Source organism: Esox lucius, chromosome 13 (genome assembly GCF_011004845.1).
Source record: "Esox lucius isolate fEsoLuc1 chromosome 13, fEsoLuc1.pri, whole genome shotgun sequence".
Lineage (NCBI taxonomy): Eukaryota > Metazoa > Chordata > Actinopteri > Esociformes > Esocidae > Esox > Esox lucius.
The window spans coordinates 10,688,494-10,715,931 of record NC_047581.1 but is presented as its reverse complement, the minus strand read 5'-3'; the positions used below and the strand labels follow the sequence as shown (position 1 = coordinate 10,715,931).

The following is a 27,438-nucleotide window of genomic DNA, read 5'->3' as shown; positions in this document are numbered from 1 at the left end:
TGCCTTTCCTTAAACAGAATGTACACAGAATACATTGACTGACCCAAACAAGAATAAAACACTTGACTACGTACAGTCTACGTACAGACTACGTACAGACTATGTACAGTCAACATGGGCTTGGTATTGAGAGTGGGCGGCACAGACAGACCCGGCCCTAAAAACTGTGTACACTTCACACAAAATAAAGTGGAAGTTGAGTTGCACTTTCTAACATTCTGCAAAATGTATCACAAAACCTGAGACGCATATTTCCCCGAGATCATACAGACCCAAAAAGGTTTTTAAACTAAATCAAACACTGACAAAGACCTGCATCGTTCAGGCAAACATGGGAATTTAGTTCATTTAGATGTAATTTAGAGTTTTGATATTTAGTATTTTTCTGCTTAAATATAATTTCTCACTGTAGTTATTTATTCAGTGTTTTTTTCCCCAATGTGCCCAATACAAACAAACATTTGTCCCATGGCAATAAAGTCCTTTAAATTGAAACTGAATTGAGTTGGGACAGGGAGCAAGAAATAAGAGAGGGAAGGATAGAGAGAGAAAGCAAAATTAATACGATAGATATTTGGTGGCTAAAAATGGAATTCAAATCAAATTCCAATTTAATGTAACAATGCACATATTGCCAAAGCATATCAGAGATGAATTCACAACTGAACATACCTGTTCAGTTGTGAATTCAGGAACAATAATTAATTAACTAGATTTAACATCCAGCCCTAATTACAACAAAACGACATGCCCTATGGGGAAACACCAGTAGCAAGTACAAAGCAACATGCAGTGCTAACTGACCCTAAATGGACTGTACATGAGAGTGCGTGTGAGAAACCTCTGGAAAAGGACTTTCATAATGAGACTCACATGTCAGTGAGTGAACGGGGAGCATTGAAAGAAAGATGTTTTGTAGAGACAACATGCCCAGGCCTTCTAACCCTAGAGGACATACCTCCCTGACATGAAAAAGGACAAGAGAGAGACAGCGAGACAGCGAGACAGCGAGGGAGAGACAGGCAGAGAGACAGGCAGAGAGCGCACAAGAGTGGAGAACCAGATAAGAAGGAAGAACTGACAAAGCTTTCTAAGCAATGACCTCAGAGGAAGATGAATTTGTCCAGTGAAAAATGAGGCAAAAAAAAGGGACAAGAGGCAAGAAGGGGGTATCATATATCTCTGTAACAGAACAAGTTCTATCCCCATACCCCTATGATGCCTGGACCGCTGAACAGAGCAAACCCTACAGCCAGGTAACAACTCACTAGGAAATTGGAGCTCATTTTGACAGGGGTAAGAGAGACCGTTGTCTCTGTACAGTACAACTGACAGATGAAAAAAAACAAAAGGTTGAAAGAAAATATATAGTATGTTGAAGTACTCAGTGTGTAAACATCTATTTACTACTCTAATTTCTGAATTTGTCCTCTATGTTTGAAATCATGTTTATTTGATTTGCTGTTCCAAATAAAACATTTGAACCAGAAGCAAAACACATTTTTACTCCAATCCTCTCATCAAAACATTTCCTAGGACTTAGTAAAAAGATGTTTATCCTCAGTTCACCCGAGCATTCAGTCTAAACACATGATTGAAGTTTTTGAGCAGACACAGGAGGAAAAAAATGAAAAGCAGCCAAATACAGATAGAGATGTATCCTTAAGAGTACAGCCATGACGAAGATGCCATTGGGCCCACTTTCCTCAGACGGAGATGAAAATCTATTCTTTAACCTGGTACTATATTTCTAATTAGAAAAGGTAAATCACTCTTTAAGCTAGTAAATGTGATCACTCAAAACAGCTGGGTGGGGAAACACTAGAAGGTAAAGCTGTGACAGGATGAACATTTCTGCAGACCCTTTTAATACCAGGCAGATAATGAGGAAATCAGGACAAAGCAATGAGAGTGGCTAGACGTAACAACTCCCAGAAACATTCCCCCCAAAAAATGAACACCCCATATCATATGCAGAGGGAGCCAGAAAATGTCACCACAATCTCATCTGAAAAATGACTGCCTGAAATTAACTCCACGGCGTTGAAATATTATTAGCAACAAAATTAATCTCTCACCTGGCTATAATCGCTGTTGTCATTACTATTATGATGATGAATGGGATTTTAACAGTCTAAGCTATTGTTAACATCTGTAAGTGGACTAATTCATCAAGGGCATATAGGAAGCATTTAGAGGAATGGGAGACAACTACATTAGGCTACAGAGAAAAGAGGATTACGATGAAATCAATCTGGAAACAGAACTAGCACTTTACCACTGACCTCTTGTGGTGGTGGGAAAACCCTGTCGGGGAGCATTCAACAATCACACAGCGATACAAGGATCACTGGAGCGACATTAAGTCTGGCTGGCTGTACTGTAGACAGTCAGATATCCTAGTCAATAGATTCGATATTTTACAGCAAGGGACAGGGAAGGATATTGTTAAAAAAATAAAATAATAATAATAATAATAATAATAATAATAAAAAAGACTAGATAAAGATAAAAAATAATTCAGACATGAAGGATTTGAATTAGAAAATCTGAGAAGTTGTGGTCACGTCTCACGGTAATCAAGATTTAAACCATCAATCGTTATTTTTAAAGAAAATCATTTGGGCTTGGGTTGAGGTCAATTTTCAAGGGGTGCAAAAAAATTATTCAAGACTTCTGGCCATCCGACTATTCACCCAAAAAAATGATAACTTCCCCATGGCTAATTGACTCCGGAGATATTTGAATAGCTGATATGGGGAAAGGAGTCAAGAAACTTGGTAACTCCAGACTTTTAGAGCCAGATATTCGAGTAGTCAGGATGTCCAAACAAGCCCACATCTGAAGAGTATTGGTGAGTTTTCATAAACCCCCTCTCACCACCCAGAGGTGTCTAACTGCAGGGTTCAGACGTTAGCCATCATGGTGCAACATAGAAGACACCCAACTAAACTGAACAACACAACCAAAGTTTGGAGAACCCAGCTGGGTTGCGTGTCCTAGAGGAAGGAAAATAATTTGTGAATCCATAACATAGGCTACATTGCCAATTGGCACACATGCTCAGGGGTGTTGAATATCTATCTTGGTTTTCATCATGGCAATAACAGGGACTGTCCCCAAAAGCCCCTGAGACCACCACAATAGCCAGCCAACATCAAGCATACACAGATTAAGAGCTTAATCCACAATACCACAATTCTTTTTTTCACATGTTTTCCACAGATTGTGCAGCTGAGTTTGGGGATTTGTGTATAATTCAAAACAGACAAAAAATACCCCACAACCAACCACCATTCCTCAATCTAACACACACTTTCACATTAAACCACACTGCAACACCGCTTAATGGTTGTCTAGTTACAGTGTGATGCCACCCCCCACCCCCCACCCCCCCCGCCCAAACATTACCAGCACTACAAGGACAGGGCGGGCCCCCTGCCTTGTTCTGCAGTCAGACAGGTATCAATTAAACACTTTGATTTAGCCAGGGTAAGGTACTCGCCAGTTTGTTTTCCTGCATGTAGATTCTCTGCAGCTTGGGACATCCCTTGGCCAGGGCCACCATGCCCTCATCAGTAATACTGTAACACTGACCCAGGTGGATATCCTTCAGCTCTGAACAGTGCTCTCCCAGCTATGGATGCAGAGGGACAAGGGGGACAGAGAAAAATAATTACATAATTGGAGAAAAAAAAATGAAACGCACAAGAAAAGCAAAAGGTTACACAAACAGTCTACATTGCATGACTTGTGTGTTGGGGGCAAGGACAGACAGAAAGACAGTGTACCTTTTTAAGTGCCTGGTCCGTCAGCTTGTCCTGGTTGCCAACATGAACCTTGGCCAGCAGAGGGCAGTGTAAGGCCAGAGTGTTGAGGGACAGGTCGCTCAGCTGTTTACACCGGTAGGCAGTGTACCTCTGGAGGCCCGGGCTGTGGGAGGCCAGGGAACACACACCGTGGTCCTGCACACCACGACAGTCTGAGATGTTCAGCTCCTTCACATTCTGCCTCCGAGACGCTATCTTCACCAGGAGTTCATCATTAACCTGAGAAATTGGAAGATATGTTGTGACTCAAGACAGGTTTGATTAAAAAGTACCCTGAGATTTTTTTAAAGACTCAACTTTTTACTCACTTGCTGTAGGCCACTGAGGTCTATTTGCTTCCAGAACTGGAAGTCTAAGCAGAGGTCCCTCCAGTACTTACAGACCAATGAAACACACAGACAGCGTTCCTTCACTGACAGATGGGAGAACACCTGAGAGAACAAACACACAATAACAGTTAAAGGTTGTACACCCAGACACCTAAAACTACACCCACAGACCCACACCCAGACACCCACAAACCCACACCCAGACAGCTAAACCCACAAACCCACACACCCCCACAAACCCAGACAGCTAAACCCACACCCACAAACCCACACCCAGACAGCTAAACCCACACCCACAAACCCACACCCAGACAGCTAAACCCACACCCACAAACCCACACCCAGACAGCTAAACCCACACCCACAAACCCACACCCAGACAGCTAAACCCACACCCACAAACCCACACCCAGACAGCTAAACCCACACCCACAAACCCACACCCAGTTAGCTAAACCCACACCCACACCCAGTTAGCTAAACCCACACCCACAAACCCACACCCAGACCCAGACAGCTAAACCCACACCCACAAACCCACACCCAGACAGCTAAACCCACACCCAGACAGCTAAACCCACACCCAGACAGCTAAACCCACACCCAGACAGCTAAACCCACACACACACCCAGTTAGCTAAACCCACACCCACAAACCCACACCCAGACAGCTAAACCCACACCCACAAACCCATAGCCAGACAGCTAAACCCACACCCACAAACCCACACCCAAACAGCTAAACCCCCACACACACACCCCCACACCCAGACAGCTAAACCCACACCCAGACAGCTAAACCCACATATAGCTATTTCCAGCCACATCACAGCCAGTCCTTCTCAGTTGTGTTTTTAGTATTTAAGATTCTGGGAGTCCTGTTTGAACAACTGTACCCTAATGGTGACCTCTGACCTTGAGCAGTATGGAGGAGGGAAGCCGGTTGATGCTCGAAGTGTCCATCAAGTCACAGCCTCTCCCCTGGCAGTCATCATGGGGATGTGGACAGCAGGGAGGAGCGTCAGAACACTGGGCCAGCAAATCGCTGTGTTGAGCCGTCCCACAGCAGCCCTCGGCGGATGAGGAGGAGGAAGAGGAGGAGGGCAGGGGACAGAAGTGGAGGTGGCAGTGGCCGGACGCCGAGTTCGAAGAGGGTTCCCCACTTCCTCCACCTCCTGCCACTCCATTGTCCGTCGCTCCCTCAGAGACGGGGAAGGCACATCGCGGCTGCTTGCAGGGGGTGCACCTCTGCAACTCAGCGCACTTCCTCTTACACACCTGGGAGGAGAGAAGCAAGGTCAGCCCCAGTTCACAGACACATAGAGGGGGTTAGACCTCTGACTGTGAATGACATGGGAAAACATCAGTTAATGCATGCCACGTCGAAGCAGGGGAACACTCCCTGCTAATAATAGACCCTGATAAGGGGGTGTTTCAATCCTGGGACATCTGGTGAGTCGCCTCTCTGGCATATCAATTATATCAATGAAAATAACTGCCTAATGTTTCCAGATGATGACCTATAATTACTTACTTCTAAGCTGTTTTCTTTCAACAAAATGGTAATTGAGTAATGGTAAAAAGCAGCTTTTCTTTGTGGGAATGGCGTGGGAGTACCCTGAACACAAAATTGTGTGGACACATGCCAGATGTGAGTAGACCACTTATTGGCAAGCTCATCCTTCCCTAGACTCATCCTTCCCTAGAAATTTGAGGTGGGCCTTTTTCTCCACTTTGTACAGAAATTAGTCCATGAGTGTATAAGTCAACAACACTGAGATAACAGACAAGTGACTACATTGGGTCTCATTTTGGTTTGAGACAAGAGCTTTTCGCTGGGCAGACCCTATGAAACGGTCCAGCAGTAATGGAAAATGGAAAACGTTCTGGTTTCTCACCATGTCGGTATAGTCACTCGCACTAACAGGCACAGAAACGGCTAAAGCCACTGGCACTGGAACCCCGGCACTCCGGAACAACACCGGTGGCGGGATCAGCTTAGCCGGCACAACTGACAGCAGACTCCTCCCTTGGCCCTCCCAAATGGCCAGATCCCGTGGCGACAGCAGGAACTTGGCACAGTCCTCAGGGGAAGTAAGAGCAACGTATCGTCCTGCGAGCTTCGAGGCGGTGGCCACTCCGATTCCAACACCGCTGGCGTTGCTATGACAACGTCCTCCAATTCCGCCGTTAGAGATGGCGGCCTCTGACTGGTCGTTGTCGTCGTCAGTGCCCTCGTGGCTGCTGTGGACGATAAAGCAGAGCATGCACGGCCCCTGCAGGAAGCAGTTCCTCTTCTTCTTCTTACGGTGGTGAAGCTTGTGTGTCCTCTTTTTCAGGCGGTTACCATTTTTGGAGAGAAGATGGCCCATATAGATGACTCACGAAGACTCTGGGTAGGGCGAGAGAAATGGAAGTGTTACATGACACCTTTTGTTTAAATGCACAAGTGCCACATGTCTTGTTTAGCCTACACAACTCCAAATGAAGCTGAAATAGTGCAGAAAACCAAATTGGGCTCATAATCCTTTATAAGACACACTGTCTATGTCTTGTGTAGTAAAAATTAAATAAGTCATAATAAAAAATAATAGGGAACATGATTAGGTTCAGCAGGATAATATATTTTAACAATACTTACTAATGCATATAAAACTAAACCATAAGCTGTTGTTTCCAATGGGGGATTAATTGGCAGAACATAGGAAATGAAGTGGGCAAAACCAAGAGCAATATAACTTATTAGGCAATATTGGTGAGGTATAGCATTGTTCTACAACAAAATTGCATTAGCAATTCAATTAAAACTGTTTTAATTGAATTGAACCTCATCAATGCACTTAGATAGACCAGGGTGCATGTCTGGTCAAACAAATCAACGTTTCCAATAGATTCCCCTAACCAGTGACATCCATGGAGATCATATTAACTTCATGCCAACAAAGTTACACAGCCTAATCTCTACAGTTTCATTAGGAAACATACCATAAAAGAAAAAGAACCTCAAAATATTCTCTCCTACTATAAACGATTTTGTTCTTCACTTACTGGCATATTCAAACAACTGTGACAAAGTCTGCGCCTAAATATAATGAAGCAGCTGGTGACCAGTTCCTCTAAATAGAACGCTAACCTTACTGTAAGTTCAATGCCACATTGCAATGCTATAGTCACGTTCCATCATGGCATTAGTTACAACGAACTGGCATTATGGCTTTTATGGCAGAATAGCAAGCAAACTAGCTACTATCACTATGAGAAAATAAAAATAAAACTTATAAGAGCAATTGGCTAAGTCGATGAAGTTGACCTATACAGGTAGGAGATATGGTAGAACAATGATAGCTAGCAAGTGTAGTAGTAAAACAGTGGCTAGCCTAGCCAGAGGTATTGTAAGCATCTATGGCCTAGCTCAGCTGTGCTGAAGACAGCTAGCAAGCTCGCTAATTAACTAGTAATCTCTCAACATGGATGCTAGCTGAGGATACACAGATGGCTAACTTCTACAACGTATTGCTGCTCACCAGTTCACTCTGTGCTTCCCCCCTCCGAACGTCGCTCTCATAATCTGCGCGTGCAACACACGGAGGACTACAGCATTTAAATGTTAGAAGACAATAATGTGAAATTGGAAACAATTCATGGAAAATATCCAAAAAGCTAGTGTTTTGCTGTCTAGGAAAACACTTCCGGACAAAATGCCACCACAGGAAGACGATAAAGCGAATAACGTTCTGTTATTGGTGGAGCCGAATGTCAGTGTGGACCATGTGTGACCAATCCTGGCTTTAGTCAAATTTAGTTTTGTAAGTTTGCGGATCCGTCCCTCTGAAAACTCCCTTCACACAGTAAAATTCACGTAGTTCTGTCAAATGTTTTGCAGCTCAGTCCTGCCCAGCCTCCCTTAAAGGTCTGTCTGATAAGTTATTTGTTTTTCTTTCGAAATACTTTTACATCTTGTCATTCATTGTTTTCAGTAGTTTCGTTGTTCTTTCAATCATTATATTTCAAAGTTAAAATGTTTCCTTCAAAACACTTAAAAGCATTTACCTATGCTTGAAACCCAATAAGATAATAACATGAAATCGCTGCGAAATAAGTGGAGGGCATTCGAAGACTGCTGCGGGTCTACAATGCTCTCTGACCTGCTCCAGTCATCTTTACTTGACCCAGGCCCGGCGCCACGAGGAGGCAAGAGGAGGAAAATATTCCAAATATCACCATTATTTTATGCCCACTCAGTCACTTCGTCCTGACGCCGGGCCTGACTTGATTTGTGGTGCCAGATTATGGGAAGTTTCTCTTGACATAGCCAAACAATGCAATATTGCTGTTGAAAAACATGATCCCACAAAAACTGCTTTAGACTTTTGTAAATTGTAATATCCGTTGGTTGCAACCGCGTGCCTGCATATGTGTAGAAGTGGGGACAAGGATGCATTCAGAAACTTCTATCATAAATATAACAGTGGGTGAGTTGTTGGACAGGATATATGAAAGGGATTCAATGATTTCTCTGAAAAAGTTTGATGCTTTTGGAACGCAGCGGTCTTTTGCTTCGCTAAGATATTACTTTGATAATAAAGATATCTGTCATGAACTAGTTCAGACTAGAATAACAGCAGCAGTCAAATTTATTTGGTGAACGACTCTTAATTTATATGTATTTATACTTGATATGATACGTAGAACTACAGGGAATTCAATTTCTGACTTTTTCATTGGTTTTGAAAATTTAATTAAAAAAATAAATAAAAATGAACAATAGCTAGTCAAATATTTCCTTGTTTCGACTAGCACATGAATGCGGTATTGCACAAAGTGTTTATGCACCGAGCAACACAGCCAGGATGAGTGGCACCAAATAACTTTTACAGGAAAAGTTTAATAGATTAGGCAACTATTTGTTAGATAGCTGTAACATGGCGCTGCCTTCAAGATAATAATTATATGGAATTTCCCACGAAAATTGAGGAGAAAGGGTGTGTTGGGAAGCACTCCGCCAAAGGACGATTATTTGCATTAGATTTACTTGTTTTATTAATAAGTGAATTAAACAAACAGAGAGCAGGATGATCTCGACATCTTTCTGTGTTTATTTGATTCACTTCTTAATAAAACATATAACAGGTAAATAACACTTTTAGTTGTCTTTGTACCTGTTTTTAAATGAGCGTATTTTTGTCAAGTTCCTTGAATGTGTTAAGAATGTTCCAAAGCCAAGCAACCACCCTGAAAAATTCCCAGAAAGTTGTGAAAATGTCAAACAAACAACCACCCTCGCTTTTCTCTAGGCCTATGTGACCTAAAACATATTAGCCTACCTAGGTCAATGCCTACTTGACCTAAAAAGTTAGCTACTGTATGTGTGTGGTGAAAATATACCCGCGGGCAATGATCGAAGAGACCTTGGAGAGACTGCAGACAAAAATGGGCGTGAACGCGTCTCAATAGGCAGCTTCTGACCTGAAGCCAACTTCAACATCAACTCCTAAAATAGCATGGGACTGGGCGGTCTTGGGAAAATGTAGCTCCCATGAACTGCTGCAATGGCGACAGATCCACCTATAATAACACAACAAATAACGAAAGATCGTCGAGAGATCAAGAGACCACCTGTAAACGTTTGTCTTAAGGATGTGGAGGACTGTTTGATATATGACAGATACGGACTCTCCGCTCCATTCAAAGAGGTGTACCAAGACAGGAAATCAGTCATTATTTTTGTTCGGGTAGGACATATTATGCTACTTAACCTACGTTATAATAACTTTACAAAACATTTACAATGTATTCAAATGTGTTTGGTATTCGAGCTCTATTCAAAGTTCAAAGTTATGTATTATAAACCATAGTTAATAAGCTAACGAAGCGCTAGAGCCGGACACAATAACTTACTGTTAGCACAGTAAACAACTGTTTTGGACTACAGCGTAGGAGAGCTGTGTGCTTTACACGTGTTCGCTGTTCAAACACCAGAGATAATTATATAAATAGGTCTAAAATCACAGTGGTCAGCTTAAAATTCATATAGAAACTCTTTCAACAGAATTTCTTGTGCCACACCTGCAAAGAATATGTGGATGATTTGAGCAGAATACCAGGGGAGGTGCTTAAAGTAAGTAAAAGTGCCCATTGTTTTTTTAATCAGTGCTATTTTCTTTTAGGGCTTTATTTAAAATCATTGCAGTATAATGTCTATTTATTTGAGTTACAAATGTCACAAATGCCTGCCTAAACTGATGTGATGAACGTTTATATACTGAATGCAGGAAGCTGGTCTTAGACTGGTTGTTATTGGACAGTCCTCTCATCATCATATTCAGGTATAGGCGTAATCACTATTACATTAATTGAGTAAATATATCATGTCAATAACAGTTGCAAGATTGTTGTTTGGTATGTGTTGTTCTGTGTCTGACAGCTATATTTTGTTTTATATGTTTGTCATAGTCTTTCTGCTCACTGACTAGGTATCCTCATGAAATGTATGTGGACCCAGAGAGATGCATTTACAAAAAGCTGGGAATGAATAGAGGAGAGATATCTGTGGGATTAGGTGAGACATTAATTCATGTTGTTGCAGTCTTTAGTTATGGGCTATAGACCAGGTAGTGAACTGGCCATCTGGAGCACCTGGAGAACACACCCTGGCAGTAACAGGAAAAGCTGATGTGAGCACGGAGCACAAAGAAAGGATGGATAAGCTAAAAAATGGCAATATGGTCTTAGAATCCGCAGGACATGAAGGTAATGTCCCTAGAATCAGATGCTGCAAATGTGGAAAATAAACTGACTTATACTACAGTGGTGCCACAGTCGTGCCTGCTACTACTGCTAGTACAGGATAGTACAGTACTGTACAGTATACAGTGGAGAGGATGCCACAGCACCTTTCCGGGTCACAAGCTACCATAAGGTGAATGGAGAGCTGATTCATTTGGTGATTGTGAGCCTACTCCAAGCGCGAGCAAAGTGGCCAAAGCAGTACGTGATGATGATGGTGTGGAGGGAGGGGGAGGCTAGATAAGAAAATGTCAATATTGGGATATAGCTATTAGCTAGCTGGCAAATAAACTGAAGCTAACTGGGCACCATGATGTTTTTGGTGGTGGGCTGGTTTGAGTCAAAGTCCTTCGCTGTTTTTTTGGTCTCAGTCCATCCCTGCCTATACCTGTATAGCAATAACCTATTCCACATAAAAACAGTTGTAAAGTTCAACATACAAATTGTTTTTGTCTGTGAAGCCCAGCCTAGCCCTCATGTGAAGTCAGGTATGCTGGTGGGTCACATGAAGAGCATTTGGAGGGCAATGACGAGTCCCATCTTTGACTTCCAAGGAGATCCTCGACAGCAAGGAGGAGCCATCATAGCTGGTCCAGGTACCGACATTGTGCTGTTGTTAATAGTGCTGTGCATTTGATTCACATGTTGAGATAATCTGTATGACAGGGGTATTCAGCTCTGGACTTCGAAGCCAGTTCCACTCCATCCTTTTTTTTTTGCAACCCCTAAATCGGGGACTTATTTAGACCTGGGACACCAGGTGGGTGCAATTACTGATGACATGGAACAGAAAACTGTCAGACTCTGGACCTCACAATATAAGAGTTGAATGCCCCTGCTGTATCTTTTATACACCATGTATATCACTTTCCTTTCATGAGTTAATGTAAAATGGAGTCAGTATCCATTATGACATCTATTGTGAAGATTGTATCTATGAGGGTGCAAGACTGTAATTTTACCCCTACAGGCTCAGAGGTCCATTTTGCCCATTTTGATATGAATCGGCTGGACCACATGCCAATCAACTGGCTTCTACAGCTGGCAGGAGTACAACAAACACTGGACCTAAGTGATAAGCCAAAGATAATTGTTGTGTAGTGTCTTTTGTGTCATGATGGAAGAGTTGTGTTTTGAATACAACAAAATTGTCCACCACCCGGGCTAGACACCATGTTGAAGATACATGCTTAGTTTCTAACGATTCTGCTAGTATTCTATTCCATAAAGAATAATAGATTTTTACTGCTGCATCTTTGTCTTTATTGATTTATTTGCTTAGTTAAGTCGCAGCTATCCAATAGCCTACACACCACCACCCCATCAGACATCAGGTCAAATAGCATACAATCATTTTAGCCAATTCACATACAAAAAGATTTTTGGAGAAAAAAAATCTGAAAATATAGATACTTTAAAAAGTATTACATTGTAATAACGTACAATATTTATATAAGGTAACGAACGGAAAATTGTCTTTTTATCATAGCATTAGTGAAGGGTAGGCAACCTCGTACGTCACAGAATGGGGTTTCTGAAACTTGCCCCGTTCACAGACGTCACCAGAGGAAAAACTGAACCAGAGCGTAACACTGCGCTTCGGATGACAAGAGCTGGATAGAGGATCAAAATAAAGCACAAAAAGTAGGACAACCGCAGTGCAGGTTGGAAATCTCGTTGCGCGATTTGGAGATGCTCGAAACGGGCACATAAAAGCGGCAATGAAGCGGAAAAGCGAAAAGAGACGACCCGAGTCGAGGAAAAAGCGCTGTGCGGCTCAGGGAGAGGAGGCGGAGCCAAAGTCAGCTATTTACATTACTGTATCAGGTAAGAGACTGCAGAATGAACCGGTTGTAGCCTACTCTCTCTCTTGAGTCAGCTATTTAAAGATAGTGTGCAACCCTGGCCTTGCAGTGTCTGGATGCAAATTATATGAGCATGTCTATTAGACAGGCCTACAATAGATTTTGCTGCAGTTTTTTTATTAAAATGGCGACACCGTCGGTTCAGACTAGTCTACATTATCGTTTGGACACCATAGGCTTATGCTATGTCAGCTTTTTGAATGCATGTCAGACGCATGATAGCCATGTGTGTAAAACCACTGCCGATATGAACAAACCGCAACCTATTGGGCAATATGTATTAAATACTTTAAACGATATATCCTTACATATTGTGCTATACATATAAATTATTATATTCATTTACTCTACACGTGAATGCCTATTCTTGTGTGAATGTTCAGGGCAGTTCACATTTACCCTTATTTTGCGTTATGCATTTAATTTTTTAGTGTAGGCCTAGTATTTACCAGGAGATGCAGAATCCTTCATGATCCTCACAATGAGGAGATTATATTTTTTTCTTTCTGAGTGTTGACACTGTTTTTATTAGCCGGGCAGCACTGAATACATTCTAGCTTGTTCTAATGTACGTATTAGTTCTGTTGTTATTTAGGCCAGGCCATTTTTATACGTTCATAAACTATTTGTATGCCCATTGAGTACAGGCGTTCGCGTAAAGCCATGTAGAAACATCCATACATTTAGTTTAGTAAGAAACATTTTGGCAAACCTAACGATCTATCCCGCACTTGGGGACTGCAATGGAAGTGTTTTGTCTAGGTAAAATATACGTTTCTATTGGAAAATAAAATAGATTATATTTGAAACGATATAGGCAGCGTTACAATTAGAATGTCGAATGTCTTCCCAGGCAGAACTTTAAAAATCATCTCCTTAGAACGAAGGATGACTGGCATGCCTATCTTGCAACATTGTAGCGTTCCAGTTTCTTTTAACCAATGACGTTACGCGAAAAGGTCACATTGTTGCAGTGGGTGGTGCTAACGAGTTTCCTTCAAAACTCGTTTGTTTTCTGCACAATACGCAGGCCTATGGTTCATCTCTAATTCGTGATTTTTTTGTTTCGTCGTGGAACAGTTTGAAGATTAATTTCTATTGGTGTCGACTTTCAGGCCAATTATGCATGATTTAGTAAACTGAAACCGCGCGACCGATTATTTTATAGCTGTTGCCAAGCAAAGCGCTTTGTACGTTGGACAAATATTGGTATAGTTCATTCTTTTTTTCATTTTGCAGTTTCTGCTGTGGTTTTTATTAAAAGGATAACGAAAACTATTTCGTTTAGCGATGGTAGTTTATGTTGGACTGCATAAAACGTTTGCGTTATTAGTTAAGGACGTTTAAAGTAGCAAAGACAAGCTGTTCAACAACCTGTTCAACTTTTTTAACTTATTGTTGGAGTAAGTCGCTATCATGATGACCGAGGATTATGTCATGAGTAAAAGTATTGAATTCTTAAAAGGTGAGTACTTTTCTGGAAAAAAGCTAACAAAACCTACAGCAGGTTATTCCATCGAGACATTTCCGGTGGAAGAGAAATTCAAATTTAAACTGACACGTGACGTGTAGACTGCTATGTTAGGCCTTTGTTGTGTTTGTTTTGCCTGTAGATCCTTTGTTGTATTGTGACTGTCCATTCAATGAAATTAATTAAAATAGTTTTGCAAAAAATATTCGTGTTTTTGAAAAGCTTGTTAAACTCTCCTTTCTTTGGTTTTTCAGATCAACTGTATTTTGCCGTACTGCAGCAGAAAATAAAAAGCACAGCGGACAGACATTGTTTCTGTGTAGACGACGAGTTGTCATATGAAAAGTAAGGGGTCATATGCCAGGCCAGTACACAGTCCAAACTGTTTAGGCTAGAGTTGGATAAGCTGCATATAAAAACTAGAACTCTAAGTGGATTTACTGTTCTAGTTGTTTTTCTCAGGACATCCTGCCCTTGCAGATAATACAGTGCATCTCAGTCATGGAAAGGGAGTTGATGTTGTGTGAAGATTCTCCTACTGTCTTGGCCCCACTGATATAAGGATGATATACTGACATGCTCTTATAGTAAATTACATGTAGACAATTAGTGTACTTCAGATAGCATGTGATGTTCATCTGCATTGAAGACACTTCCCAAACTATGTTCTATATGCTCCAGAAGAGAATGTCTCCAACTATTAGGTCTGTATCAGGATGTCAGGCCTGTTTATCCAAGCAGTTGATGGATCTACAAGTCTCTAATGAAACCCTGCTGTAACTGTCATACCTGTGTGCCTTGTGTCCTGTCATCCAGCTTCTATGCAGACTTTGGCCCGCTCAACCTGGCCATGTTTTATCGCTTCTGTTGCAAGCTCACTAAAAAGCTCAAGGTAAAGAAACTCACACACTCCTTAACACACACACGCACACAAACTTATCGGAACTGGGTAATGTTTCTCTTTTTTTTCTGTGGAAGTTGGCAGGGTCTTAAAGGTCATTAATGTAAGAAATGTATTATTATTTTCAGTACTCATTAAAGGCCACAGCATTGATTAGTGTCTGATTTCAACCACTAACTAGCCACTTAAATACAACTTGAATAAAAATAGGCTAGCAGTGGATCCATACATTTAAGTGGTCTTAACTCCGTCGGACCGAAAGATTCAGAGCTTCCTGAATCTTCTGCACAAGGGCAGATCGCTCTATTTGCATGTGTTTATTCTCTACTGAGGACTTTGTGGGCACTTCTCGTATGAATGGCGTTTATTTACTAAAGTTAGATCAAAGCACAATCGTTCAATTATTAGATTATAAGATTATAATCGTTCAATCCATCAAGGTTCTACATGATTTGGACAAGGATGCTTGCAGGAAAGATTATCAGCGATCCCTAGTGACTGTGCTCACCAAATGGCTGCTCTCAAAACATCCTACCATCTAAATATACCGTACTGATATTGTTAATGTATACACGTGTTAAACCGTGTGTATTATAAAGTCACAGTAAATCTTATATGCTATCTTGTCTATTTTGGGGGTGGGGTGGTTATGTTTTTATTTTGCCTGGAACATGGTATTTTTTGGTATTTTTGCCTTACAGTAATGTTACACTACGTTATTCTATTTAACATATAATATTCTCATCATTATAATATTTGACTGGCTTCAAGCCTGAGTAAGGAATTAAAATAAAAAAAATCAGAACGCGATCAGCAAGTTGGTAGAAGTCTAATAAAAATAACCTCAGTAATCTTCTTGCTGCTTGCTGATGTAGTATCAATGTCGTTCCTCTAACATTGTAGTGTGTACACACGTTAAGCCGGAACATTTGAATATTATGGGAGGCAAAGCGAATGTCTATAGAGACTAAGAGCATTCAGTTCAGAGATGTCCTAGCCAACTCCCTGACTCCGACTTCATATAGCAAGCCTTGCTGTGTTTACATGAGACAGTATGCTTGAATGGAAAAGTTATTAATGCCTTTCAAAAGCCTTTCATTGGTTAGCGTGTGGTCAACTTGCTGTGCACTTAACCTTTAGTAGTCAGGATGGTTCTTTTGTGTTGTACAGAATTGTAACTTTAAGTAATTGTGCTACTTGTGTTGCCTTTTCTCCATATCTGGAGCAGTCAATTACACTTGCGCAGAAGAAGATTGTCTTCTACACCTGTGGAGACCAAAAGAAACAAGCCAACGCTGCCTATCTTATTGGTTCATATGCAGTAAGTATTTCTCACTCAGCAGGGAAGAAATATATATTGAAGCTGTGAAACCATGACAAATGTTGATCTTTATGGGGTACCGAAGGGACCATGTTATAGTGTGGGTGCAGGGCAATTCCATGGTTATCAAGCAACACTAACCATATTTCCATCCACATTGTTATGCAAGTATAATTAATTTACTAGAAAAATCACTACCAAGGTGCTGGAAACAGGATGTATGTGTTTTAAAATATATTTATTGTCCTCAGACAATTTGTTCGGTGTGGTTATGATAATGACTTTCTAGTGGAAATCTGTTGCTACTTGGAGTTAAATTAGCTATACATCTTGATGCTCAATAAATTACTTCCCAGTAATGACCCGTTACTTATTCTGGTGACGTGACGATCAATGTGTAGCTGCTGTTCCGAGATATAATTTGTATGTCTTTATATTTTGCAATTTGCAGTTTATTCTTACAATAGTTTACTCATGTTGTATTTGCAAGCTATTGGTTGGTCATCGGGTGCAAAGATGAGAATGGGCACATTTATTTAAAATGTAGGCTAGAAATGCATCAAACTTTAGTTTTTGACATGAAACGTAAGTGTAAAATGCTCCCTGCGTGTGAACTATCCATTGTCCAAGGCTTTTTATTGCTGAAAGGTTCATGTGCTCCAACCCCCGCTTTGAAAAAAAATGCACCTTTTATTTTCTGCCTCTAACAGTTTACACCGAAAGTTATTGAATGTTGCAGCAGTTGGTTTTTTGTTTTACCTGCATAAAAGGCAGTGTCCAGTTGTTTTCTATTGGTTGCTTCTCCAGTAATACTGACCAGTGTTTGTTTGCATTAAGGTAATGCATCTACAGATGACTCCAGAGGAAGCCTACAGTCTCCTAGTGTCCAGAAACTCGACCTACTTACCCTTCAGGTACACGTAACCACACACACACACAGAATTTCTAGAGAGAGGACTTCCTGCTAAGTACGTATTAGAACATTGTCCCACAATTGACCACTATGACACTTAAGCTTTTGTTATCCTGTCTGGAGCCGTTTATTCGACAGAATTTAGTCCTTATGTAAGTGGTTTTAATACTTTTTCAGATGGGTGGTGGATTTGAACATTTTGAAATGTTTTTTTTTTTGCTTTACACAGAGATGCCTCTTTTGGAACCTGTATGTACCATCTAAACATTCTGGACTGCCTGCGTGCCATATACAAGGTAATCATGCTGATGTTATTTTAACCAGTTAATTTGCACCAGCACATTTGGGAATATAATTGACTATAGTTCCTTTAACTCTGACTGCAGGCTCTGCAGTTTGGCTGGCTTGATTTCTCTCAGTTTAATGTGGAGGAATATGAATATTACGAGGTAAGTTAAATCTCCATTACACTTGAGAATTGCCTGACCGCTCAAACTCAATCCTCTGCTGCACTGTCTGTTGCATACCTGTCTGAGACTCTGTGCAGTTGTTTTGGTGACATCAAAATAGAAATGTCTCTGGGTGTGGTATAGCGTTTGACCAGTGCAAGGAGTTTGTGCATTCAGGCAAACGCACAGCATGTTGAAACACACAAGATATTAATTTCAGTCTGTCCATGTATTTGTTGCAGAGAGCAGAAAATGGAGATTTTAACTGGATAATTCCAGGGAAATTCCTAGCGTTCAGTGGTCCTCATCCAAAAAGCAAAATAGAGAACGGTAGGTTAAACACTCCAGATAAGCTACCACATTTTGATATTTTCCCCACTCAAAAGTGTACCTTACACTCTGTTACCTATACTTCCAAAGGAAATATCCAAATCAGGCTACATGTCAGTGGCAGATCTTTCATGAAGTGAATGTTATTTTTTTCAAGTCAACAATGTTTTGAAATGTGAGTTATTTGTACCTCAACACTGTTTCTCTGTCCAGGTTACCCTCTGCATGCACCGGAGGCCTACTTTCCTTACTTCAGGAAACACAATATCACCACCATTGTCCGTCTGAACAAAAAGATGTACGACGCCAAGCGGTTCACAGACATGGGCTTTGAGCACCACGACCTGTTCTTTGTGGATGGGAGCACACCGAATGACTCCATTGTCCGGAAGTTTCTCAATATCTGTGAGAACGCGGACGGAGCAATAGCTGTTCATTGTAAAGGTACATAACCCTTCCTCACATCAAATTGAATATTTAGTTGAGTGGTGAGTGGTGGCAATATTCAAGGCGTTTTTTCTTTTTTTTACGCCTGCTGGCTTCAATTCCAAATGAATGTCAGTGATTGGATTATAAGATTTGCAACATGCTGCGTTTCAGAATATTTATGTCGAACTGATCCCAGTGGGTTTTTTTACAGCGGGTCTGGGTCGAACAGGCACTTTAATAGGCTGCTACATGATGAAGCACTACCGCCTGACTGCGGCCGAGTCCATTGCCTGGATGAGGATCTGCCGGCCTGGATCAGTCATTGGACCGCAGCAGAACTTTGTGGAAGGGTATGTCTGGATTCTGTTCATTTTGTGAAGATGTGTATTTCTGGTTTCCGACCAAGCACTAATGCACTGGTTTCAACTTTGGTGTTCCAGGTTATAATTTTTTTTTAAGCTCTTAGATTATTTATCAAGTCTCCAATTTGTTTTGAATTACATGACCTGAAATGCTGTTTTTCACATGATGGCACAGTAAGCAGACCAGCCTGTGGTTGGAGGGTGACATGTTCCGGGAGAAAATTAACAAGCAGGAAAACGGAAAGCTAGCAGTCACTAGGATCCTGTCGGGGGTTGATGACATCACTATCAACGGTAGCAACAAGAACAGGACAACCAGGAAAGAAGAGGAGGAATTGGTGAGATCTTTACAGAAGTCTTGTCTGGTTACTTTATTGTGAGCAAGTTGACTGAGAGAGAATGAAAGGTGAGAAGAGTGAGCTGCTGGCTTCCTCTTTGATCCACTTTTTCATCTCCCTCAGTATAATGACGATGAGGAGAGGAATGGCATCACGCAGGGAGATAAACTGCGAGCCCTGAAGAGCAAGAGACAAGCCAGAGCATCCACAGGCTCCCTATCGTAAGTCCCCGTCGGGCTTCAACTCCCACCATGCATCACACTGGCTTGTTTCAGGCTACTGAAATAAGTGCACCCCTCCTCCAGTCTTCTGCGGTTGGTCAACTATTTCAATTGGTCTATTTAGTGTCCAAAGATGTTAAACTTGTCAAAGGGGGTTGGGGTGGGAGAATCAAGGTCTGTGCAGCTCTCACATCCAAGTCCTTGGATGTCATGCAGAAGATGTTTAGGCTTTATTAGGATAAGGAAATGCTACTGTTGTTGTAGGGTCTCCTTTTTCACGTCATGCTTACCCATTTATTCTTCAGTAACGTGGCTTTGCTTTTAGCCTTGTTATGGTTGGCCTGTTACAGGTGTCTGCTATGGGTTTTGGACAGGTGTTGGGGTTGATTGGAGTTTAGCCGTAATGACATCACTGTAGTCGTCAGCTTGTGGTTTTGTTGGTGCTATGTAGTTTTGTAGTCACCATGGCTTTTTCCATTAGCTGTTCAAACCGTACCATTTCAATGAGCACCAGAGTTACTACTTTAATGGGCACACCGACAGAGAATCCATATGAGAATGTTATGGTTGTGGAACATTTGGCAGGAACATGGAGTTTGTAGACATCTGCTGTTATCCTGTGGCAGGCAGGGGGCAGGACACTGCTGGAGCCTCATAGGCACCGTGTGGCCAGAGTGCTGCCTCGAGTGTCTGCCTTTCAAAATGTAGCAGAGAGCCAGAGAGGGAACAGAAGAGAGGGAAAAGACACAGTGAGAGAACAGACACAGAGAGGAAGTGAGGTTTTGTATCACCAAGGTAAGTGCATGTCACTTCCTGTCTGACTAGCCTACTCTTTCTGTTTTAAGTGGTTGCCATGCCAGTGGATGTATGGCTTTGAGAGACCGTAGTACAATAAGGTATAGAATGGCTAGATAAGGATATGAATGATTTTGGTCAAGCGCTCGGGCACATGCTGCTTTGATGTGCACAGGCTAGTTAGGGTGAGCATCTGTAGACAGGATTCGGAGGACTACTTGTTCTGTTGACTGAGGCATCCGCTGAACAGAATAAAGTGGTCTCCATCGGCCTTTGTGGATACGGAAACATGCTATGGTATTTGCTGCGTATTGCAGCCTAAACCTTACACTCCAATTAAAGTCAATCTAACTACCATTGTTTTCCTCTGTCAAAGGGACTGATGTGCTTCAATTGATTGGGCATGTGGGATCTATTGGCTCCTATGCATGACTAAAAGCATGATTTAAACCTTCAAACGTGCATGGCCTCAGTATTGTATGTAACAATGTGTAACATCTTGTGTTGGGCCGAGTTGAATTTAAAATGTCTGTTCTTTTTCCATTTTGTTTGTGACTGGGTTAGTGCTTGACAGCTGTCTGAGTCTTGCTTTTTCCTGCTTAAAAATCTTATGTTCTCTACTAAACCAAACCCACATTCATTTAAGAGGAATCCCTGACATTTAAGGTTCAAGCATTATAGTTGTCTTGTATCACCCTATGATGTCTCTAGTATGATATTGCTGAATACTGTATTTCACAGTTCTGTCCACCATACTCTTATCTGCCACAGGTGCAGGTTGTCAGATTATGTTTAAGATTCCAGTGTCCTTTAAATGTGATTGGCAAATTCTCTTTGTTTACTTTGAGAGCCATCCTCTAGACACTGTTTGGTTTTTGGACATGTGTATGATTTGTTATTTGTCTGTGATGTATAGTGAGGGTTTTCTCCAGTCAGCTGGGCCTATATATGCTGGTGCATTTGTTCTTCCATAAAGGCATTCTCTATTGAAGTCAGTCTTTTAAGGAAACTGGAGGCAAGCTTAATTTTTTTTTTGTTAATGATTCCCCGTTTCAAACAACTCTTGGGCTGATGCCAGTGCAGGTAATGAAGATATCAGATTAAAGGCCCTATTACACCAGCCTTTTGCAACCTTTTTTTTTGTACCAGAGACTGACATATTTTGAGCTTCTTTCTCTGGGGGCTGTTTTGTGTTAATAATAATAATAATAATAATAATATTTATTATTATTATTATTAATAAAAATAATATGTATTGTCTTTGGGCTAATGGTAATAAACAGAAAAGATGACACAGGTGTTCCTGAGAGGTTCCTTTTTAATTGGTTATAGTAACTAATCGCGCCAACATTTGACTCTATTTGTGAAAATGACAGACACCAGGTAGCTTAGCATTAGAGGGTTAGTCCTGTAAATGAAAGATCTACAGTTTGAATCCCTGGGCTGACAGGGCTGGGCTGAAAATGTCAGCATGCTTTTAAGAAAGGCACTTACCTTTAAATGGCCCTTGTATCTCCAGATAAGTTTCTGAATAATGGCTAAATTGTAAACGTACTCTCTGAAAGAGAATTTGGCCCTGCTTGTTTTACCCATGTTCGTTTAATGAGTTTGTAGCCTAGGGTCCTAACTGCATTTAATAATTCCACTTCGTTGCCATGTGAATCGAGATCACTAGTCAGCCAAAGTGGAACGGGTCTGGCGCTCCAGCTGAGGCTCCAGGTTTGTGGATGAGCAGGACTCTGGCAAGGGCATTGCTGTTGCTTAAGCCTGACCCAGTCCGGGTGGAAAAGACAAGGGGTCTCTCCTTACCGGACGTCTCGTCCGTCCTTCCTTTCTGTCAATGTTTTTGTTTGTTCTGTTTGTCGGATGTTTTCCCTCTCCTTCTTTTAGATGGTTGGCAGCCATGCTGCTGTGGTCCCTGTGTAGCCTTGCCCTGTGGTGGATTGTGTATGGCTTCCCTTCTCCCATCCTGAATTTCTGTATAGACGCCTTAGGATTTCCCTGAGCTCTCCTGCCCGTCCGCCCCCCAAAACCCTTCCCCCTTCTGGAGTCTAACTGAGAATGCTGTAAGTGCCCCCCCCCCGCCCCTCGCCTTATTGTCCCCCCCCTCCCTGCCTCGGGGAACCATCCTGATCTTGCCAGCTCATTTTCAGTTTGGCTTTGTGCTGGTGAGATCAAGATGGGTTTAATTAATTAACTAACCCCCCGCAGAAGGAGTTAATGTTCCTCTTCCCATCCCCACCCTCATGTCTTTCTTTACACCTCTAAAACTCCTTCCCAGTTCTGCTGCTTGTCACGCTGGTGGCGAAAATAATACGAACGCAGATGAGGAGAATAGGCATTGTGTTTCTGGTTTTTACTTCGGTTTTCAAACAGTGAAAGTAAATATCCCCTCCTGTTGTTTTCTTTCCACTCCCTGAATCCGTAGTTTTTAGAACTATTTTACCTGTAGCACTAAATTTACTTAGACAATCCAAATCACTCACACCGCAGGCAGCTTATTTGACCTCAGGCAAGCCTCCAGCACCTGAGTAACCAGTGAAGTGCTGTCATTTTCGCAAAGCTTTTCTTCCATGTCTTGTTCCTCTGAGGATGAATGGTGCTTCCATTGTATTACCAGTCATTGGTTTCTGAAAACATCTTAGAATGTTCTTTATGTGGCCGCTGCTTGTTTTCATCTCCAGACTGGATGGTTTTAATGTCTTCCTGGCTTCCCCTGTCCATTGTTGTTGGTGGTATGATTTGGTGTTTTGTGTCTTTACAGACAAGAGGAGAACAAGATTCATACCAGGTCATCAAGGTATAGTATCTGAACGCTTCCTGTGTGTGACCCGTTCACTCTGCACACATCTGTCAGCATTACGCATCTTTCTCACAAGAGTCGCGCACACAGCCTAGTTTGACAGACTGTCGGGCAAAGAGCAGCAGCTCTCCAACAGCTGTGTTACGTGGAACATCAGACACCAGGAGAGTAGGAAAGCATTAGGAAAGATCTTTCATTTTATGATAAGGCTATCTACCAGTAAAATTGTGAAAGAAAATATGGTTACGCATGGGCCAATTTGTCATAATGCAACGGCATGGCCTTGACGCTTTCTCCTTTTAAAGCATGACACAACAACCGCTTAATAAATAACCTTTCAGTGCCGACAATGATCTGAATCTGCATAAATTACAGTCTGCTTCCAACCCCTTGCACCGCTTAGAGTTCCTGTCTTCTGAAATGGCTGTATAAAATGGAGGCCTACATGCCAACCAAAACAGGATAACCATTTTCCAGTCTAAATGGGGACATTGCAAACATTGCCCAGCAGTTTTTCTGGGAAAATACCCCAAATCCTATGTGTAATTGATAGGGCTGCACAATTATTTGAAATATAATCGAAATTGCAATGCTGGTATGTGCAATATCCAAATAGCCAACTTGCGTGATTTTCAGCTCCAAAACAGGTGAGTGCTATGTGCTTCACGAGAGGCAACGGCCATGCATCGTACGGCCATACTTTTTTCTTGCGGGTCCTGTAGTTATTTTTGTAGATTACTTAAATACCTGGACTAAGTTTTGTTTAAATACTTAATGTTTTTTCAATGTTTGAGTTAACACTGCAACTGCTAGCAAATACTTGATATTGTCCCACATACACAAACAGCATGGTTATTAAAAGTTTCAGCTTCAATGTCGGTGCCTACAAACAAACTTCATTCGGGGAAAAATATACCTCAAGGGTTGAGAAATTTTGCCTAACCAGCTATAGCAACAGCACAAACACAGCAAACGCCTTTGCGTTAAATGAGCAGTAAAACGAATAGTTTGACACAGGCTGTACCTTCAAATTGGTAAGAAGTGTAACAAAGAAAACACTGAACTTTAACTTGATTTGTATTCAGTTTAATAGCACATTATGTAGGCTATGATCTCTGTTTTTAAGTGAGATTATCTGCGCTGTTTACACCCATGTTTAAAAATAGCAAATCATAACCATGATTGCAATATTTTTCAAACATATTGCAATTCAATATTTTGTCCAAATCATGCAGCCCTAGTAATGGATATAACTAATCTTTAAGTGTGTTCCCTCTGTTCCAGGATTCTCCTTCTGTCCAGTGGGCAGAGCTGTAAGGCAGGGGTAAACCCCTCCCATCTTCCTGATGACAACAGGAAGAGAACCAGAACCTCACTGCCAGCCAACAGTGTGGGAGGCAGGTTAGTGGCCACATCTCCAATGAGTCATTCTAGAGAATTCGAACAACAACTTGTATTGATGTCAGGCAATGGTTTATGTAATGAAAGTCGGGATGGGGCATGTGTAACCGTATTATTTTTTGGATACTCCCATGCACTGTTTCCAAGGATTTTACTGACTGTGGGAATCATAGGAAGACAGGTGGTGACATAGGGGTGAATGTTAGTGACAAGTATTGAACCCGGGTCTCCGGGAGGAGCCGCATCTGTGAATGAGGGTGGGAGTCGTACCACTGGAGACCAAAGCTCCACATTGAGGGCATGTGTAACTGAAGTTAGGATTTGGCCCAAGGAAGTCTGATACATGATAGAAATAGGAGCTTGAACATTGTATTTAGCTGAGTTATTCTAAACGGCTTGCATTTTGCAACTAAACTTTTAAAGGTTCTAGTCACTCCGTCACACAGCAAAGAGGTTTGTGTTAAACTCAACCGAACAAGCTATAGCCATAAATGGTTCCATTATGATTCCATTAACCCCTTCCCTTCTCTCAGCTCCATGTGCCACTCCAGACTAGCCAGGTCTCTAGGCAGCATGCATGTTGTGGCCAGCGACAGAGACACGCTGTGCCATGAGCCCAGTGGCGGCCAAAGACACACGGTCAACGCAGCCGGCCCCATCAGCACAGACAACCTACCCAACCTAAACATGCCGCAGGCCCCTCAGAAGGCAAGATCCCCTAGCCCCTCCTCTACCCCTTTCTGTGGGCCTGACGTCGCCCTCTACCGCTACATGGAAAGGGATTTCCTTAACTGGACATTTGCATTTCATCAGCGAACACCTATGACTGTACTCGTGCCCAGTTTCCAACTATTTCAAGCTCCTATCGACACACCAGCTTAAACCCCTTCTCCAGCTCTTTTCCCTACCTACGGCCCGTTGCATGTTCTGTTGGAATGAATGATTCCAGAGCCTGATTGGCAGTAGCTTCTCTGGAATTCACTGCTCACAGGTTCTCCTTGCTTTCAGACACTGACAATCTGCTATTGGCCGTTTTGATTCTGCCAAAATGACTCAATAGAGAATCGCGTAACTCTTTCATTTCTCTTCCCTCCTTATTTCTGTTTAATTTCCCTCCTAACAGACGCACTGTGTCCAGAGGACGGAAAGCTCGATGTTCTTTACAATCAATACGCTTTACGAAACTATGGTATCTATTTCCCTTTGCTATCTCCTTTCATTGTCTTCCCTGTTCTGTGCTGTTGTTTTTGTGCAAGACTTGTCTCAGTTGATCGCTTTGCCTAATTACCTACATGTCTCATTCTTTTGATAGATTAGAATATACAGGCTGCAAGTGTTGCTTATTTGTAACCTCTATGGTATTTTAATCAATAAAATAAAATGGTATTGTGATGCATGCATGTTGACTTCCTCTCTGCCTGTGTAACTGTGCTTTTTGTCCCCTCAGTCACTCCATACCCAAAGCTAGAGCTCCTCTACTTCGCTAAGCCTGGGGTCTGGATTTCTCAAGGAGATCTACAGAAGTCCAGTTTACTTACATCTCCTGCAAATTTAGTTTTTTTATTTGTCTTTTTTAAAGATGGAGTTGGTTTATCTAACTGCCAATCAATAATGAGTTTTATGAAATTGTCTGTGAATGGAAAGTGATCAGATGTGAATAAGATGTTAATCATGTCTTGTTAGTTTGGAATGAATTTGCCAACATCTTTTTTTTTTTTTTTTAAAGTGCCCCACTAGTCCTGAACATTAGTAGTGGGAATATAGTGCCATCTCTGATGTACTGTACATACTTGTCTGTTTGTTTACACATTAGTAGAAGGTTGGTATAGCAATCCAGACAGATCCTGAACATCAGACTGTTAGTCTGCTTGATGGTTTTTTTCCCCCCTGAGCTAGGCACTGCCCAGTTGAAATATTATTTTCTTTGTTAAATATGTATCAGTTCATGCCCAGTTGTTTGGAAGTTAATGTGTTTTTTTAGATTCAATATTTTTGGGAAATCCAATGTGAAGTCAACCCAAGCAACAACAAGCTCAATGTCCGCACTGGGGATGTGTTCTTTTGGGAATATATTTCAGAATGTTTCAGAGAGAAATGTAAACTAATTCAATGCCACAGATGTTTTTTCCACTTTGTACATTTTCATTCATACTGTAACTCCATTATGGATGTTTTTTCAATTAATAGACCCCAGATCTTTCATTCTCCAGTAAAGCTTCTATTTTGTTGTCTTATATAGTTGAGCTGCTGTTTGCCAACTGTTAATGTAAATAAGTCAACATTTGATATTCTGAAGAAAAATACATTTAATTTTTACTTTGTAAATATTTTTGTACTTGTAATGATGAACCATACTAACAAATAGTAATCAGGCTTACATACCAAATGTTCCTAAAGGGACGTTATGTCATTTATGATTATCGTTCACTAAAGATCTGCTCAGAGCACATGAAATACACCAGCCTTTTAAAATAAAATGCCACCATACTGAACATTGTCAAGTTTTTTGGTTAAGTCCTGTGCATGTGCTACACAGAATTGTTTTAATGGAAACCCTTTGCTACAAGCTTTTTACTTTGTTTTAAACGGGTCATTGGGCTTAGATTGGAGCAATTGACCAGCTCCTAAATTATTGATTGCCACCGGAATACATTGCTCTAAGTGTTGTGGTGAATTCTCGTTCGGAGCCGTTATCTTACGTTCAGTGTATAGTTGTTGGGGCTAAATCTATGAAGACACCACTGAGGGTCACTAGATACCACTGTATCTAACCATGGTGTACTCATTCTACCAAGCAAAACGTTTTAGTTGCAAATGCGTGAAAGGGTTTAATGTACATTTGTTTACAATTCTCATCCCATGCTTTCACTTAACAGGCATGAGTGAGCATAGAC

At 41.5% G+C, this 27,438-nt stretch overlaps 3 protein-coding genes across 11 annotated transcripts in view; 2 read left to right on the top strand and 1 right to left on the bottom strand.

The window, feature by feature from the left end:
• fbxl17 (F-box and leucine-rich repeat protein 17) overlaps positions 1-7,855 on the bottom strand; it is a 251,759-nt gene extending 243,904 nt beyond the window's left edge. Inside the window, exons 1-6 of the mRNA XM_010892481.4 lie at positions 7,684-7,855; positions 6,058-6,551; positions 5,075-5,437; positions 4,139-4,261; positions 3,792-4,049; positions 3,506-3,637 (exon numbers count right to left, since the gene is read on the bottom strand). Of these exons, the coding sequence (XP_010890783.2) occupies positions 3,506-3,637; positions 3,792-4,049; positions 4,139-4,261; positions 5,075-5,437; positions 6,058-6,531 (1,350 nt within the window). The 5' untranslated portion in view covers positions 6,532-6,551; positions 7,684-7,855. The remainder of the gene's footprint in view (positions 1-3,505; positions 3,638-3,791; positions 4,050-4,138; positions 4,262-5,074; positions 5,438-6,057; positions 6,552-7,683) is intronic.
• Positions 7,856-9,624: 1,769 nt separating this feature from the next.
• Positions 9,625-12,196, top strand: prxl2c (peroxiredoxin like 2C). 2 transcript variants are annotated; one of them, NM_001303914.1, is given in 6 exon segments: positions 9,646-9,891; positions 10,209-10,277; positions 10,432-10,485; positions 10,613-10,718; positions 11,407-11,541; positions 11,916-12,187. In NM_001303914.1, coding segments are annotated over 6 exon segments (678 nt in total). In that variant the 5' UTR covers positions 9,646-9,708; the 3' UTR covers positions 12,047-12,187.
• Positions 12,197-12,492: 296 nt separating this feature from the next.
• On the top strand, positions 12,493-27,036 carry cdc14b (cell division cycle 14B). 8 transcript variants are annotated; one of them, XM_010892476.5, is made up of 17 exons: positions 12,493-12,772; positions 14,536-14,626; positions 15,098-15,173; positions 16,411-16,503; positions 17,341-17,417; positions 17,646-17,712; positions 17,803-17,865; positions 18,108-18,195; positions 18,409-18,639; positions 18,836-18,974; positions 19,162-19,324; positions 19,448-19,545; positions 23,105-23,140; positions 24,428-24,544; positions 25,078-25,252; positions 25,668-25,733; positions 25,992-27,036. In XM_010892476.5, the coding sequence occupies exons 1-17, from the start codon at positions 12,667-12,669 to the stop codon at positions 26,010-26,012; spliced, it is 1,707 nt and encodes a 568-aa protein (XP_010890778.1). In that variant the 5' UTR covers positions 12,493-12,666; the 3' UTR covers positions 26,013-27,036. The 8 variants fall into 8 exon arrangements, 6 of the variants coding, with proteins under 6 accessions (XP_010890778.1, XP_010890780.1, XP_010890775.2 ...); XM_010892478.5 differs by lacking the exon at positions 25,078-25,252; XM_010892477.5 differs by lacking the exon at positions 25,668-25,733 and having other exon boundaries at positions 12,494-12,772.
• The last annotated feature ends 402 nt before the right edge of the window (positions 27,037-27,438 follow it).